The sequence below is a fragment of the Perissodus microlepis genome, chromosome 1 (genome assembly GCF_051167445.1).
Source record: "Perissodus microlepis isolate ML-2025 ecotype Zambia chromosome 1, ASM5116744v1, whole genome shotgun sequence".
NCBI lineage: Eukaryota > Metazoa > Chordata > Actinopteri > Cichliformes > Cichlidae > Perissodus > Perissodus microlepis.
Genome location: NC_140461.1, coordinates 33101265 through 33118653, shown reverse-complemented (window position 1 = coordinate 33118653; position 17389 = coordinate 33101265). Strand labels below are relative to the sequence as shown.

The 17389-nt window shown below is 41.8% G+C and overlaps 1 protein-coding gene and 1 long non-coding RNA gene across 4 annotated transcripts in view; one reads left to right on the top strand and one right to left on the bottom strand.

Annotated features, from left to right (window-relative positions):
• LOC146394120 (uncharacterized) overlaps positions 1 to 12479 on the bottom strand; it is a 59458-nt gene extending 46979 nt beyond the window's left edge. For all 3 annotated transcript variants that reach the window (XR_014802824.1, XR_014802826.1, XR_014802845.1), the window contains exon 1: positions 11700 to 12479. This is a non-coding gene — a long non-coding RNA (uncharacterized LOC146394120). The remainder of the gene's footprint in view (positions 1 to 11699) is intronic.
• On the top strand, positions 712 to 6566 carry LOC146394121 (uncharacterized). Its single transcript, XM_084924847.1, has 2 exons — positions 712 to 2894; positions 6354 to 6566. The coding sequence occupies exons 1-2, from the start codon at positions 918 to 920 to the stop codon at positions 6564 to 6566; spliced, it is 2190 nt and encodes a 729-aa protein (XP_084780973.1). The 5' UTR covers positions 712 to 917.
• Positions 12480 to 17389: the final 4910 nt, after the last annotated feature.

Genomic DNA, 17389 nt, shown 5'->3' with positions numbered 1-17389 from the left:
AATGCGGTTGTTATGTTTCTGGATTCTGTTGACAAAGTGAATAGCGTAGTTGAGAAGGGAGTTGTTTTGAGAAGTACGTATACCACGGTCTTTCCTCTAATGAATCCGGCGAAGAAGATCATTCTGTCTAATTTGCCGCCTTTCGTCAGTGATGATATTTTATGTATATGTATATATATATATATATGTATGTATATATATATGTATATGTATATACATATATGTATATGTATACAACCACATTATATATATATATATATATATATATATATATATATATATATATATATATATATATATATGTATATATATATATATATATATATATGTGTGTGTGTGTGTGTGTGTGTGTGTATATATATATATATATGTATATATATATATATATATATATATATATATATATATATATATATAAGCAATGAATTTATATATATTTATTGCTTGATAATTTAATGTACAATAAAAAGATATTTATAATTAAATATTTCAAAATGAACTATCGCTTTATTCATAAATACTTCAAAGGGATTGGATTTTAAGAAAAAGGGATTAAACTCAATAACAACCTGACTTCAAAATTAACTGAAAATTAATAAATTCAAATAAAAATAAACAATAGAAGAATAGTTTTGAGGAAGCCATGACGTCACAGCCATGGCTTCCTCAAAACTATTCTTCTATTGTTTATTTTTATTTGAATCACTGAATTCTCTTTGAAGACAGCTGCAGGGGGCGGAGCCAGGTTTCACCAGACGTGTTAAATACACCCCATGTCCACAGAAACTGTAAGCACTACACTTTTTTAGTTTGAGTTTCCATTTGGAACCCACATTACCTAGTTGAGTAGATTACTCGTTGTACTTGATAACTTTGCACGGACAATATAAATACAAGTTAAATACATTCATTTAAAAATGCCTGCCACACTAGAATTACAGCAAAAACAACTTGAAAAATTACAAAAAAAAGAAAAACGCCTCATGGCTGAAAACAAGGACCAACAGAAAAAAATATCTGAATATGTTAAGGTGTGTAGCAAACAAGAGGAGGAAATTGTGAGACTTAATCGGGAAGCCTGCGCCCATCTTTCTGAAATAGACCGACTAAGAAAACATATGGTTGAATGTGAGATAAAGGCTGCAGGATCAGAAAAGTTGACTGAATCGGGCAAATATGAGAAAAAAATCCTGGATCTTCAAAAGAAATGCAAAGATCTGGAAAGGAAACATGCCACTGAAAAAAAGAGACGGGAGGAGAAAGAAAAAGACGTGGAATTTCTGTCTCCCCTTCAAGTCAAAATCAACACACTGAGCAAAGAAAATGAGGTCCTGAAGCAAAAGTTAAATCAGGTGACCACTGAAAAAGAGCTAAAAGTAAAAGAACTGAAGGAAAAAAAAGAACAGATAAAAAAAGAGCTTAGAGTCCAGGACCAGCTCAAAGAAGAGAGGCTAAACTTTGAAAAAAGGACATCGGAATATCTTGAAGAGGCTAGTACGTTGTTTCAGTGTAGAGACAGACTTGAAACACTAAACGAGCGAGCAGAGAAATTAAAGGCTGAACTTAAAAAATGGCAAAAAAAAGCAGAGGATTTTGAAGAGAAAAATGACAGGGTAACTATGGAGAAACACGCATTGATAACGAAAAATAATGAACTGTCAGATCTGCTTTTGGCAAAGGACTTTGATAATAACAAGTTAGCAAAAGAGTTAAAACAGAAAATAGTGGAAATAGAAAGTCAGACAAAGAATGCCTCAAAGCAGTGTTCTAGTATGCAACATCTGGAGAAAGTCCTGCAGCTGAAAAATGAACAAATAGCCAAACTTGAAAGCGAGAGGCAGAAATCCTTTAAGAAAATGACGTCCCAAGATAATGAGATTGTCCGTCTGAGAAATGCTCTCACAGAAACAGAACACAGACTTAAAATACGCATGACGAATGATGACTTTTTGCGTCAGCATGAAACACTTAATAAGGAGGTGTCTGAGGCTAAGACCGTGATCAGCCAAGTCAGGGACACCATAAAATCGCTGACAAAAGACACAGAAGAGAAGGATAGCGAACGAGAAATGATTCAAGCAGAGCTATCCAAGTCTCAGACCAGGTATTTTGCTGTGAAAAATCAACTGGAGCTCGTCAAACAAAAGCAGGCAGAAGCGCAGACGGCACAGGCCAAACAACTTGCCTGTGTCGACGAGGAGCGCATCTCCATGAAGAAAAGGCTGGTCCAGATTTTGGCAGACAAAGAAAAAGTGGACAAAGAGCTCACACACTATAAACAAATGGTGTTTCAGCAGCAGCAAAAAATAAAACACCTGGAAGCTGAAATTCAATTCATTTCAATTCAAAGACAAACGATTGAAGGACAAGAAGAGGAAATTGACCGTCTGACGAAGCAGGTAAAGGACCTGCGTGAGGAGAATTCCTTAAAGGTTGCCATTGAGCTGCACAAATACGCTGCACAGACGCAGAATAAAATCTTCTCGCAGTGGCGAACAAACAGACTTGACGCTAAAAGAAAAATGCACATGTCCAGTCATAAGATAATATTTGAACAACGCCGCCGGGACCGCTTGCTATGCAAATATAAACAACTGGTCACAGAAAAAGACAAAGAAATTAAAGAACTGCGGTCGCTGCTGAATCAGGAGGCTGCACTTCAAAACAAAGATGCCATGCAGAAACTCCACGGATGTGAGTGGAAAAATCGCGAACTCAAAAAGCAGTTAGAAACAACACAGCGAATCCTTTCTGTACATGAGGCTAAGAACATCAGCCTTGTTGAAGAAAATAAACACTTGACACTTGAGGCGAGCGCAAAGCACACCCCGCTACCGCCTATTTCCACCAAGGCCAAGTCAAACTGTATGGCAAAATCATATGAGCAGTCAGAGGTTGGGCGCTCAACCAGATTCATGTGCAGCATTCCCCAAAAGACAGAAAAAACGTTTTTTCACCTCCCTCCTCTCGTAGGCAAAACGGTTGCATGGCAGAATTTAAACAGCAGGCCCCCCAAATTAACCAACAACTCTGCTAAGATTACGCAACAGATGGCCAGAATTAACCAACACACCCCCATAATTAAGTAACAGACCCCGTCAGCCCAGTCGCCACACCACCAAAGAACCTGCCGACCTGTTCCCACACCAGAAAGCACAATTAGAAACAATCATTCCCTTTCATACATTGAAAGAAATAATCCGTTTTTAGGCTGGTCAACAAAGATAAATGGACTTTTTTCTCAAATGAACATCAACACTAAGGGATATGGTTAAAAACATGAATTAAAATACACGGAGGCAGTTACATCTCTAACACAGAGAGGCCTGTATTTACTATAACACCAAAAATATTAGATAACAGCAAATAATAACATCTGTAGTCAAAGGAGCTTGTAAAGAAAAGCGTCTGGACTTCTTTAAGTTGCTTGAAGACGTTTCACCTCTCATCCGAGAAGCTTCTTCAGTTCTCTGTTCAGAACTGAAGAAGCTCCCCACTGTCGCTACTGAAGAAGCTTCTTCAGTTCTCTGTTCAGAACTGAAGAAGCTTCTCGGATGAGAGGTGAAACGTCTTCAAGCAACTTAAAGAAGTCCAGACACTTTTCTTTACAAGCTCCTTTGACTACCATGACCTGGATGACTGAGAACCTTCACAGACAATAACATCTGTCTGCTGTGAGGAAGTGACATGAACACATTCCATCTGTGTCACTAGCTCACCCCCAACCAGTCGCGGCAGATGGCTGCCCCTTCCTGAGCCTGGTTCTGCCGGAGGTCTCTGCCTGTTAACAGGCAGTTTTTCCTCCCCACTGTCGCCAAGTGCTTGCTCATAGGGGGTCCTCGGATTGTTGGGTTTCTCTGTAATATTGTAGGGTCTTTACCTTACAATATAAAGTGCCTTGAAGCAGCGTCTTGTCAACAGGTATTTTGCAAATAAAATTTAATTGACATTTTAATTGACTGAACTGATTTCCTTTGGTTTATTAAGTCTGAGTGGTTGTATTTGAGCACTTTTGATCGACTTATATTCATTGTATTCATTCCTTAAAACCAGGTACTAATTCAAAACTTTCCACAGTGATTCTAAAACCTTAGCAAAGAGCAAAGGCAGGAAGTACCAAAGTACAAATACTTGGTTACTTAGTTACAAATACTTAGTATAGAGTATGTTTGGGGAGTGTGATTGTGTGTACAGCGTCTATTTGTGTCTGTCTCCACGTTGGGTGAGTGCCAAGTATTTATTTGTCTGTGTGTGCCTGTTCATCTGTGTCTATATGTCAGGTTGGGTCTGAGACTCCACCTCTCTGGGTACATCTCAGACCCTCCAAGGTATGGAGGCCTATCTCCCCTCACCACACTCGCTGCCAGGTGACCCCTTGTCTGGGGCTTTCCTCAGCTCTTCCCAGGAGGGTGGCATGGTTGCCCTTCCGATGGTCCTCTTTGGGTGTGTGCACACAGGTGTACGCATGGGTGTTCACAGACACAAACTACACCTTTCTTGGCTGCTACCTCAAAGCACATTGCGTGCTCTTGATGTTGCGTGCTGCACAATAACATTCAGTGTTTAGTATCTACTGTCATTTACTCTTAGCTAGATTATTGCAATGGTGTTGTGTTTATTATGTTGCTCTCTCTTTTGTTTGTTTTCTCTTCTGATTTTTCTTCTCTCAACAGGTGATCCAGATTATTTTTTTGAAGTGCCCTTTCTCACTGTCTCTCTTCCCGTCTGCTTTTCCTTCCCTCCCTCTCTTTCTTTCTTTCTTTCTTTCTTTCTCCCTTTCCTATCCCTCAGTCATGTCTGTCCCATCTCTAACAACCGAAAATAAATTAAATGATAATATGGCAAGGCCACGATGATCCACTTGGTAAAACAAATCCATTGGGCATCATTCTTGGCCTTCTGACAATAATTCTGACGGTCTAACTATGCCTTATCACTGGCACAAATTCTATGATTTGGTAGAAATACTATGATTTGGCAAAAATACTATGTTTTAGCAGAAATGTTAGGTGATAGGTTTGTAGCTTGAACCTATTCGCTGGAACGTTGAAGACAATATAATTACGCAGCAAGCAAGACACGAAGTAGGCAAAGTTCTTCATATTTCTCGTGCACGGGAGAGAACCGGACAAACGCCGTTCCTTCGCTTGACCCCAGTTGCTCTCGCCCGCTCACCCGTAACACTGCTCTTTTATTGAGGTTACATGAATATGCATAGTTTCATTAACATACGACGTCTACATACACACAAAGAGTACCTTGCCTGTGTGTGTGTGTGTGTGTGTGTGTGTGTGTGTGTGTGTGTGGGGTCAGAGCGTGACCCCATAAATGACTTCCGTAAACCTGCTGGTCTGGAAGTCCAGCAGTTCATCTAAACAAAAGGCACTTAGCCTAAAACAGATATAGCCACGTTTATCCTACCATAAAACAATAAGAGAAGGTACGACCTCTCCCATGCTCCCAGAGTGCTCTCTAATGCACACAAAGTTTGCAGACTATTAAGGATCAAACCTCTACCAATCTAAAACTAATTATAAAACTCTAAGCATATATAAGTAGATATTTCTAAGCATAAATGACAATCAACAATACAAAACCTAACATTCCCCCCTTTTTGACCTTTATGCTAGAAAAGTGCCCAGTTACGATCACCTCAAGTCTGACAGTTTCAATGCAAACATTTTTATACTCAGCATATGTCAATCACCCTAAATTACTGTAAAGTACACAGTTTGACAAATGTATTAGCAGTTATCCCATTCCTCATTGATCTCATCCAATGGCAAACTGCATCCTACGAGCAAACAAATGAATTGTTAATTTAATAGTTAAAATAAGAGAGTAACATTTTCAAAAACATTCCAGCTTGGTGGTGCTTCCTCCGGGCGTGCAAATCACATGTCTCTCTGCAGAGTGGTTTAAGTTCTGCAGGGCGTCATAAATGTCTCTTCCAGTTGTTTCCATCATTGTCCATAGGACCAGAGTCCAAATGTATGTAGAATAGACATTCAAACATACCAGTTGGTTTTGTTGTTTGTCAATGAGGCTTTCAGCTATCTCCAAAGTTGCAGACCTCTTCAGCACTCTAGTTTTATGGCCTCTACCAACCCCCATCACCTCACTTCAGGCCTTCGTCCTGCGAGGGGGATACTTATGACTCCTCCATTGTCCATGCTCTGCAGAAAAACCCCTCTGTGGAAAGGGTGCTGGGTCCAGTTATCTTACTGCTGTTATGATCCCAGCAGTCTTCAGTGTGTCATCGTATGCACAGTACAGTGACACAGCATTAGGTGATGTTCATAAGAAACTGCTGTCATCACCACCATAGCTTCTGGTTCATGTGCTTTTCACAGAATCATGATGCCATCCTTGGACTCCCTCTGCGCTGTCGATGGAGCTTGGCACGCTCCCCTCATCCTTCAGGTGCCCGTCTGTTGTCCACAATCTCCTCTTTTGGCCTCTGGAAAGCCCCCTTGGCACAGCTCTCATTCCAACGCAGCTTCATAGTCCTTGCTGTGGCTCCGGAATCTGATCTCACAATGGGCTCCAACCAGCTCGACCTTTGACCTCAACCACTGCCTGGGCTGTCAGCTATGCCTGGAATGGTTCTTGCTTCTCACTGGGCCTCTGAAGATTTCTCAGGAGATCCCTTTCAGCAGAATGCTGCACCTGTATTCCCTTGCTAGGAGGAAAAACTGGAGAGCATGTCAACAATCATCAAACCACATTCTTTAGTTCAGTGAACTTCTCTTATAGGCCATCAAAGCCTCATCTGAACATGGATGCACCACTTGCATAGGTTTAATACCCATAAATAAACGGTTAATCACACAAATCACTGCAACAATCATAAAAAACATTGTTTCATGTTAATCCTGGACCCCTCCTCTTGACGCATGGACACTCCCATGAGTCAACTCATCAAACCTAGATTCCTGTCTTAAAGAAAAAGGTAAGCTAGATCATGTCCCAGGTAACATCAGGGCATCTCCGCTGGAGTAGCTCCGTAACCCTGCAATAAAAGATGTTAGCGTGTTTTGCATATTAAGTTTACTTAACACCTGGCTCTGCCAGGAGCCTGCATACACACCATCATGGCCTGGAAAACAAGATCTGGAAGTGAAATCAAACTTCACACTTGTAAACAATTGTATCATAAGAGTAATAAAGCATTCAACATCAGCAAGACAAGTGTCATGTGCAGGTTTTCTCAAATCAGTAAACTACAACTATTACCATAATTTGCCTCAGACATGGATCATCCCATGTACTCAGTTAACATTAATGTAATCGGTGACTTCCCTTAAGCAAAGTCACTCCACTCATATATTACTATGGGCTCAAAAGTGGCCAGCTAATGAGCACCATATTAAACTATTCCATAAACACTGCATCTCTTATTTGTTTTTCTCATGTCACTTGTCCGCTTCTGCTGAATCCTCTACATGCACTCTTAGAAAAACACACATTAGCAATACACATTGACCGTGGTCAGACGGTGGTCAGACACAGGTCGACAGGTTCCAGAGGTGCCATAAAAACACCATAAAGTCAACCATCCATAGCTGTGGAAAGAAGTGACACTAGTTTTCAACACAGGAAATTTCTCACATGTTATTCACATTGTCAAAGTAACCTTCACATTTTCCCAACAACACAGTGTAACAGCATCACCAACTCATAACCTGTAAACACAGTTTCTTCACACATAAACCCAGAAATCCTGTAGTAGAAAAACATTAACTAGTCCTGGTATAAATCACATGCTCAAACACATGAAGAACCGTAATGCTGTAGAAAAGAAAATGCAAATGTTAGCGCTGCGCAGGCGTATGCATACTTTCTCACACTTTCCTCTGTGAGCAACACAAGATAGTGAATAACACCCCTGGTAGATGCACAGACACAGAAAGTGGCATTTAAAAGGTTAAATCGTCATGCAACCTCAGATGTTGCTGGCATCTTTCTGCTCCTGTCAAAGGAAACACACATAGAGTCATCTGCACCTTTGTCAGGTGGGGGTTAACTTCGCACAGTCGTGTTACATCAGTAAAGTCTTGACAGCTTTTGTCAGCTTTTACCAGTCAGTCAGTTTTTTTTCTTTCACTCATTCATTCATACATTCATTCTTTCTTTGCTGATAGTGGAATCGATTGTCGCATTACGTTTCCACTCTCAGCAAAATGACGTCATTTCAAAAAGAAAAAGAAGAACTTTAGATCGGATTACCTCGCTGAATCCTTTTTAGGCTGGGACTCTCATTTTCTAATTGTCCCAAATAAGTGGCTTTCTCCTGAGTCCATTTTAATGTGGAGAAACTCACTTGCAACAATTTTCTCGACGACGTGTCGTACAGCGCTTTCTGTTGTAATCGTGCAGATCTGCTCAAACGAGATTATTGAACAAAACTTTCAGTGCACTGTGAAAGTATCAAAATAAAAAGGCCTTGTTAAGTCATGACACAAGCTCCTCATCTCAGGAGGGTAAATCATACCATTAGCATGGTTTATCATACCATCATACTAATTGGCAGGCTCAACTTCACAACAAAGGAAAAATCATCAGCTAGATTCACTCCAAACCAACCATCAGCTGCACAACATAAGCCTAATGTCTTATTAGCTATGAGTTTAATCCCCAGGTCTGTGCTCTTCACTCATTTAGGCCACACACCCATTTTATTCAGTTTTCCTTTTTCTCTTCATCATAAAACGTGTGACATGTTGTCATGCACTTCACAAAAGAAGTTTGTTCTGACGTATTCAGAGTTGTGTATCTAGGTACAGGATTCACTCGCACATCAAAACAGGAAACTCAGTGTTTTAGAGTCTCCACTCAACACACAACAAACTCCAACACATCCCATTCACTCGTACTAGAAGTCAGTCACCTTTCATTAATCTAAGAACGATCAACTAATTTGCATATCAGCTATTAACCCACTAAGTTGACAGGACAACAGAAATGCATGTTCAAAATGTTATCACAAAAATAGAATTTCCCTCATATAGTAAATTACTTGTGCTGCATCAATCAAGCAGGAAGACTCTCCCAATTTACTATATCAACGACTAAATTTATTGTCTGATCACTGGTTGGTCAAACCAGAATCTTTTTTCCCCACAAAAGTTAAACTGTTGTCCTGCAACCTAGGGAGTTAATTGTCAGCATTGGATAAATTCAGCATTTGATAACAAGTGTCTGTTAAATTTACACTATTTTAACAGTGATGAGAGATAACAAGCTGATCTTCATTGCATGTGTGTTTGTGTTATTAGGCAGGTTTAATGCATGTCTGTGGAGCTGCATCTCCAGCAGGGCATGTTCTTAAAGCTGCCTTTCCTACACACTTCCCTGCTATTATTTGATCATTTCTTAACTAATGTGCTATGAGTCCACTGGTTTTTGCATCACACTAAGTGACTTGGACAAGATGATAAACAGACTCACATGCTTAAGATGTTGTCTAATCTTCATGAGCTCTCTTGTGTTTGTGTTAGTAGGGTTAATGCATGTTCTGCTTGTGTGTGTGATTTTGTATATGTTTCTTTTTTGCAGTGTTTCAGACTCCTTCTCAATTTTCCAACTTAAGCAGTCAGTTTTCTTTTCCCCTGGTTTGCTAACCCAAATTTTGATTTCCCACATTAAAAAATTCCTATGTGTTCTCACCTAGTCCTCTCACTCTGTTGTCCTCTCCCACTTCAACAGTCCAACAGCCGGCAGTCCTCTTTCAGCTTTGTCCTGTGTTCCACTGTCTCTTCTTGCCATTTTACTCCAAAAGTGGCAAATGTCAAACTCCAACAGTCTCCTCAGTTCTCCTCAAACGTTTTTGTCACATGCACAGTGAAGTTGCAGCTTGTTGGAAACATGGTGCCATTCATCCAATCAGGCAGGATGATGGGTTTGCTCTTCTTCTCTGATGCTGTTTGTCCACACTGCTGCTGCTTGCTGGGACTCTTTGCTCAGGACTTTGCTGCTGTCTCTTTATCTGCCATGTTATTGCTCTTTGGAACTGCATTCCTTGTCTTCAGGGAGGAGTGAGAGCTCGCTTGTGAGTTTGAGAGACACATGGAGCTGTAAATAAGTCAGCCAGTAACTTGGCCTGAACGTTTCCAATGATGTTAAATTATAACTTTCTTCCGACCGCTGCATGTGGAAAATTGATTCAGGTCTGCTTTTCACCTGAAAATGACAAACTAAGACATTTTCATTATTATCATCACTGCTTAATGAAAACACATCTCTCTCTCTCTGTTTTTTGAATTCTCCTTTCTTAAAAGCAGAAAATGAGATTGTAGTTGTTCTTGGCTGATCAACACAAAACCTTTTTCCTATGATTATTTTTAATCTACAATGTAAATTTTGTCTCTTTTGTACTCTTTTTTTTTTTCTTCTTTACAATAGCTGGTGACCTGCAGAATCACCGCTCTCACAATCAGAGGCAATTACTTTTACACAGCGCACAAAAACACTGTGACGTCAGACACATTCACACTCACTTTTTTCATCTGCGTAAATAAATCATATGGCCAATGGCATGTGCCATGGTGATCCATAAGTATGATCACAAGTTTATTTAATTATTTTTCAACCCAACAAGACAAATAAACAAGAACATGATGCTGATGCTATGAACACTCTACACACATGAGTCAAGATGCAGAAAAACTGCTGCGCATCTGAAAGAAGAAGCTGAACTCACGGAAACTCTGCACACTCCAGTTATCACAGTTATCATAGTTCTGTTTCCCTCTCTTTGAGGAGTTCTCAGCCAGCTCTTGATCTGATGATGTGTAGCTTGCTCATCAGCTCAGAAGAGATCGCAACGCAACCTCACACAGTGGTTGCGTGCTTTGCCCACAGTGGCAAAGACTTGCACTTTCATATTCAATTCAGCGTCTCCATCATGTACCTTTAGATGTTTCATACAGGGTTCAGCATATTAGTTGTTTTCACAGGTGTGCTCTATATCTCAACAATGGCTCATATTAAGACGACAGTCTTTCACACAGGTCAAGTGCCTCTATGCACTTCATTAGTTTAAATATTTGCCTATTTTACTTCATCTCATATGTCATTGTACTGAATCTTATCTGTCACTGTGGTCGACTCGAGGCTTTTACCACACAGAACGCAGCGGAAGCAGGTTTTATGCCAAGGCTAAAGACGCACATATTTGTGATTATTAATAACAAAGTGCTACAAAGTTCCTTACATGATATTGTCACACAGTGGAACTTTATATTTATCTTTTATATTGGTTTCATTTTGATTTTTTTTAGTTTATTTGCGAGTGTAGTTTTTATTGCATGATTTTATTCTTCTGTTTGTATTGCATGTTTTTGGTGTTTTATTTGACATTGTTTTAATCCACTGTGGATTGGCTGAGCATGGGACAATTAGCTGTTAAGTGCTGAGTATCTAACATTCATACACATTCACACTCCGATGGATGCATCGGAGAGCAACATGGGGTTAGTATCTTGCCCAAGGATATTTGGCATGCAGATTGGAGCAGCCTGGGATCGGACCCCTGACCCTGCTCTGCCACCTGAGCTACAGCCACCCCGAAAGAATGCTTAAATAATTATGTCCGAGAGCCTTCTCACGTTTACTGCAAGTTACAGGTATTTGTCTATGTGTGCATTTTTATATGTGTGCATGAGGGTGGGAATGCACGTTTGTGTCTGTGTGTGTACCTGTTTGTCTGTGTCTAAATGTCAGGTTGGGTCTTAGGCTCCACCCCTCTGGGAACACCTCAGGCCCTCCAAGGTATGGAGGCCTATCTCCCCTCACCACACTCCCTGCTTGGTGACCCCTTGTCTCGGGCTCTCCTCAGCTCTTCCCAGGAGGGTGGCACGGTTGCCCCTCCGATGGTCCTCCTTGGGCTCTCACACTCTGGGGCCTGGATCTCCTCCATGCCTGTTTCATGACCTCTGGGACGAGGCTGTAGCTACCCACACCCTCTAGCAGCAGAAACACAGTTACGAGGAGAAACCTTTTGAGTACAAGAGTACTCATCCACACATATGTGCACACAGGTATACGCACAGGTGTTCACAGACACAAGCTACACCTTTCTTGGCTGCTACCTCAAAGCACATTGCGTGCTCTTGATGTTGCGTGCTGCACAATAACATTCAGTGTTAGTATCTACTGTTATTTACTCTTAGCTAGATTATTGCGATGGTTTTGTGTTTATTATGTTGCTCTCTCACTGTCTCTTCCCGTCTGTTTTCCTTCCCTCCCTCTCTTTCTTTCTTCCTATCTTTCTTTCTCTGTCAGGTGCGCATGTGTTTTTTGGCTGTAGGGGAAGTTGTTGGGTATGAAAGTATAAAGGCAGCTTCTAGGATGAATAATGCGGTTGTTATGTTTCTGGATTCTGTTGACAAAGTGAATAGCGTAGTTGAGAAGGGAGTTGTTTTGAGAAGTACGTATACCACGGTCTTTCCTCTAATGAATCCGGCGAAGAAGATCATTCTGTCTAATTTGGCGCCTTTCGTCAGTGATGATATTTTATGTATATGTATATATATATATATATATATATGTATGTATATATATATATATATATGTATGTATATATATATGTATATGTATACAACCGCATTATATATATATATATATATATATATAAAAACACCCATCTCGCCCCTGCGGGCGGTTTATCCTTCAAGCTCGGGTCCTCTACCAGAGGCCTGGGAGCTTGAGGGTCCTGCGCAGTATCTTAGCTGTTCCTAGGACTGCGCTCTTCTGGACAGAGATCTCCGATGTTGTTCCCGGGATCTGCTGGAGCCACTCGCCTAGCTTGGGAGTCACCGCACCTAGTGCTCCGATTACCACGGGGACCACCGTCACCTTCACCCTCCACATCCTCTCGAGCTCTTCTCTGAGCCCTTGGTATTTCTCCAGCTTCTCGTGTTCCTTCTTCCTGATATTGCTGTCATTCGGAACCACTACATCGATCACTACAGCCGTCTTCTTCTGTTTGTCTACCACCACTATGTCCGGTTGGTTAGCCACCACCATTTTGTCCGTCTGTATCTGGAAGTCCCACAGGATCTTAGCTCGGTCATTCTCCACCACCCTTGGGGGCATCTCCCATTTTGACCTCGGGACTTCCAGGTTATACTCGGCACAGATGTTCCTGTACACTATGCCGGCCACTTGGTTATGGCGTTCCATGTATGCCTTGCCTGCTAGTATCTTGCACCCTGCTGTTATGTGCTGGATTGTCTCTGGAGCATCTTTACACAGCCTGCACCTGGGGTCTTGCCTGGTGTGATAGACCCCAGCCTCTATGGATCTTGTACTCAGAGCTTGTTCTTGTGCTGCCATGATTAGTGCCTCTGTGCTGTCTTTCAGTCCAGCTTTGTCCAGCCACTGGTAGGATTTCTGGATGTCAGCCACCTCCTCTATCTGCCGGTGGTACATACCGTGCAGGGGCCTGTCCTTCCATGATGGTTCCTCGTCTCCCTCCTCTTTCTTGGGTTTCTGCTGCCTGAGGTATTCACTGAGCACTTGGTCAGTTGGGGCCATCTTCCCAATGTATTCTTGGATGTTCATTGTCTCATCCTGGACTGTGGTGCTGACACTCACCAGTCCCCGGCCCCCTTCCTTCCGCTTAGCGTACAGCCTCAGGGTGCTGGACTTGGGGTGAAACCCTCCATGCATGGTAAGGAGCTTTCTTGTCTTTATGTCAGTGGCTTCTATCTCCTCCTTTGGCCAGCCTATTACCCCAGCAGGGTACCTGATCACGGGCAGGGCGTAGGTGTTGATGGCCCGGATCTTGTTCTTACCGTTCAGCTGACTCCTCAGGACTTGCCTGACCCTCTGCAGGTACTTGGTGGTTGCAGCCTTTCTAGCGGCCTCTTCATGGTTCCCATTCGCCTGCGGGATCCCCAGGTACTTGTAACTGTCCTCTATGTCTGCAATGTTGCCTTCTGGTAGTTCAATCCCCTCAGTTCTGACTACCTTCCCTCTCTTCGTTACCATTCGACTACACTTCTCCAGTCCGAACGACATTCCAATGTCATTGCTGTATAGCCTGGTAGTGTGGATCAGTGAATCGATGTCTCGTTCACTCTTGGCATACAGCTTGATGTCATCCATGTACAGGAGGTGGCTGACAACTGCTCCGTTCCGTAGTCGGTATCCGTAGCCAGTCTTGTTAATGATCTCACTGAGGGGGTTCAGGCCTATGCAGAACAGCAGTGGGGACAGAGCATCTCCTTGGTAGATCCCGCACTTGATGGTGACTTGTGCTATGGGCTTGGAGTTGGCCTCTAGTGTTGTACGCCACATCCCCATTGAGTTCCTGATGAAGGCTCTTAGGGTCCTGTTGATCTTGTACAATTCTAAGCATTCCAGGATCCAGCTGTGGGGCATTGAGTCATAGGCCTTCTTGTAATCAATCCAGGCAGTACACAGGTTGGTCAGTCTGGTCTTGCAGTCTCGGCTGACTGTTCTGTCTACCAGTAGCTGGTGTTTTGCACCTCTGGTATTCTTGCCAATCCCTTTCTGTGCCCCACTCATGTATTGACCCATGTGCCTGTTCATCTTAGCCGATATGATGCCTGACAGGAGCTTCCATGTAGTACTGAGGCAGGTTATTGGTCGGTAGTTGGATGGGACCGGTCCCTTCTTGGGGTCCTTGGGGATCAGGACCGTTCGACCTTCGGTTAGCCATTCCGGGTGTCTCTCGTTAACTAGCAGCTGGTTCATTTGTGCTGCCAGACGCTCGTGGAGTGCAGTCAGCTTCTTCAGCCAGTAGGCGTGAACCATGTCGGGCCCTGGTGCTGTCCAACTCTTCATACTGGAGACCCTTTCTTGGATATCTGCCACTGTGATGGTTACTGGTCCCTGTTCAGGGAGGTCGCTATGGTCTGCCCTCAGATCCACTAGCCACTGAGCATTGCCGTTATGGGTTGCGTCCTTCTCCCATATGCTCTTCCAGTATTGCTCCGTCTCCAGCCTTGGTGGTGCTGTTCTCTTATTGTTCCCTTGCCACTGAGAGTACACCTTTGCTGGTTCTGTGGAGAACAGCTGGTTTATTCTCCTGCCTTCTATCTCTCTGGTGTACCTCCTCAAGCGGCTGGCCAAGGCTGTGAGTCTTTGCTTGGCAGTTTCCAAGGCCTCAGGTATGGACAGTTTGCTGTATTTCTTATGCACCTTCTTTGCCGCACCTTTCTGCAACTCCGTTAGTTGGCTAACCTCCCTCCGTACTGCTTTGATCTTGCTCTCTAGCCTCCTTCTCCATGGAGGGTACTACTGCCCCTTGTGGCTGTTCAGCTTGTAGCCAAGCATCTCACTGATCACTGCTGCCGTATTGTAGATCAATGCCGTACTGATCTACAATACGGCATATATAAATATATAAATATATATATATATATATATATATATATATATAAGCAATGAATTTATATATATTTATTGCTTGATAATTTAATGTACAATAAAAAGATATTTATAATTAAATGTTTCAAAATGAACTATCGCTTTATTCATAAATACTTCAAATGGAATGGATTTTAAGAAAAAGGGATTAAACTCAATAAAAACCTGACTTCAAAATTAACTGAAAATTAATAAATTCAAATAAAAATAAACAATAGAAGAATAGTTTTGAGGAAGCCATGACTGTGACATCACTGAATTCTCTTTGAAGACAGCTGCAGGGGGCGGAGCCAGGTTTCACCAGACGTGTTAAATACACCCCATGTCCACAGAAACTGTAAGCACTACACTTTTTTAGTTTGAGTTTCCATTTGGAACCCACATTACCTAGTTGAGTAGATTACTCGTTGTACTTGATAACTTTGCACGGACAACATAAATACAAATTAAATACATTCATTTAAAAATGCCTGCCACACTAGAATTACAGCAAAAACAACTTGAAAAATTACAAAAAAAAGAAAAACGCCTCATGGCTGAAAACAAGGATCAACAGAAAAAAATATCTGAATATGTTAAGGTGTGTAGCAAACAAGAGGAGGAAATTGTGAGACTTAATCGGGAAGCCTGCGCCCATCTTTCTGAAATAGACCGACTAAGAAAACATATGGTTGAATGTGAGATAAAGGCTGCAGGATCAGAAAAGTTGACTGAATCGGGCAAATATGAGAAAAAAATCCTGGATCTTCAAAAGAAATGCAAAGATCTGGAAAGGAAACATGCCACTGAAAAAAAGAGACGGGAGGAGAAAGAAAAAGACGTGGAATTTCTGTCTCCCCTTCAAGTCAAAATCAACACACTGAGCAAAGAAAATGAGGTCCTGAAGCAAAAGTTAAATCAGGTGACCACTGAAAAAGAGCTAAAAGTAAAAGAACTGAAGGAAAAAAAAGAACAGATAAAAAAAGAGCTTAGAGTCCAGGACCAGCTCAAAGAAGAGAGGCTAAACTTTGAAAAAAGGACATCGGAATATCTTGAAGAGGCTAGTACGTTGTTTCAGTGTAGAGACAGACTTAAAACACTAAACGAGCGAGCAGAGAAATTAAAGGCTGAACTTAAAAAATGGCAAAAAAAAGCAGAGGATTTTGAAGAGAAAAATGACAGGGTAACTATGGAGAAACACGCATTGATAACGAAAAATAATGAACTGTCAGATCTGCTTTTGGCAAAGGACTTTGATAATAACAAGTTAGCAAAAGAGTTAAAACAGAAAATAGTGGAAATAGAAAGTCAGACAAAGAATGCCTCAAAGCAGTGTTCTAGTATGCAACATCTGGAGAAAGTCCTGCAGCTGAAAAATGAACAAATAGCCAAACTTGAAAGCGAGAGGCAGAAATCCTTTAAGAAAATGACGTCCCAAGATAATGAGATTGTCCGTCTGAGAAATGCTCTCACAGAAACAGAACACAGACTTAAAATACGCATGACGAATGATGACTTTTTGCGTCAGCATGAAACACTTAATAAGGAGGTGTCTGAGGCTAAGACCGTGATCAGCCAAGTCAGGGACACCATAAAATCGCTGACAAAAGACACAGAAGAGAAGGATAGCGAACGAGAAATGATTCAAGCAGAGCTATCCAAGTCTCAGACCAGGTATTTTGCTGTGAAAAATCAACTGGAGCTCGTCAAACAAAAGCAGGCAGAAGCGCAGACGGCACAGGCCAAACAACTTGCCTGTGTCGACGAGGAGCGCATCTCCATGAAGAAAAGGCTGGTCCAGATTTTGGCAGACAAAGAAAAAGTGGACAAAGAGCTCACACACTATAAACAAATGGTGTTTCAGCAGCAGCAAAAAATAAAACACCTGGAAGCTGAAATTCAATTCATTTCAATTCAAAGACAAACGATTGAAGGACAAGAAGAGGAAATTGACCGTCTGACGAAGCAGGTAAAGGACCTGCGTGAGGAGAATTCCTTAAAGGTTGCCATT

Excerpts from the sequence above, each read along its gene's own strand:
- LOC146394121 (XM_084924847.1), top strand. The coding sequence starts at position 918 with ATGCCTGCCACACTAGAATTACAGCAAAAACAACTTGAAAAATTACAA. Across the intron at positions 2,895-6,353 it reads AATCATATGAGCAGTCAGAG|AATCATGATGCCATCCTTGG; the intron begins GTTGGGCGCTCA and ends TGCTTTTCACAG.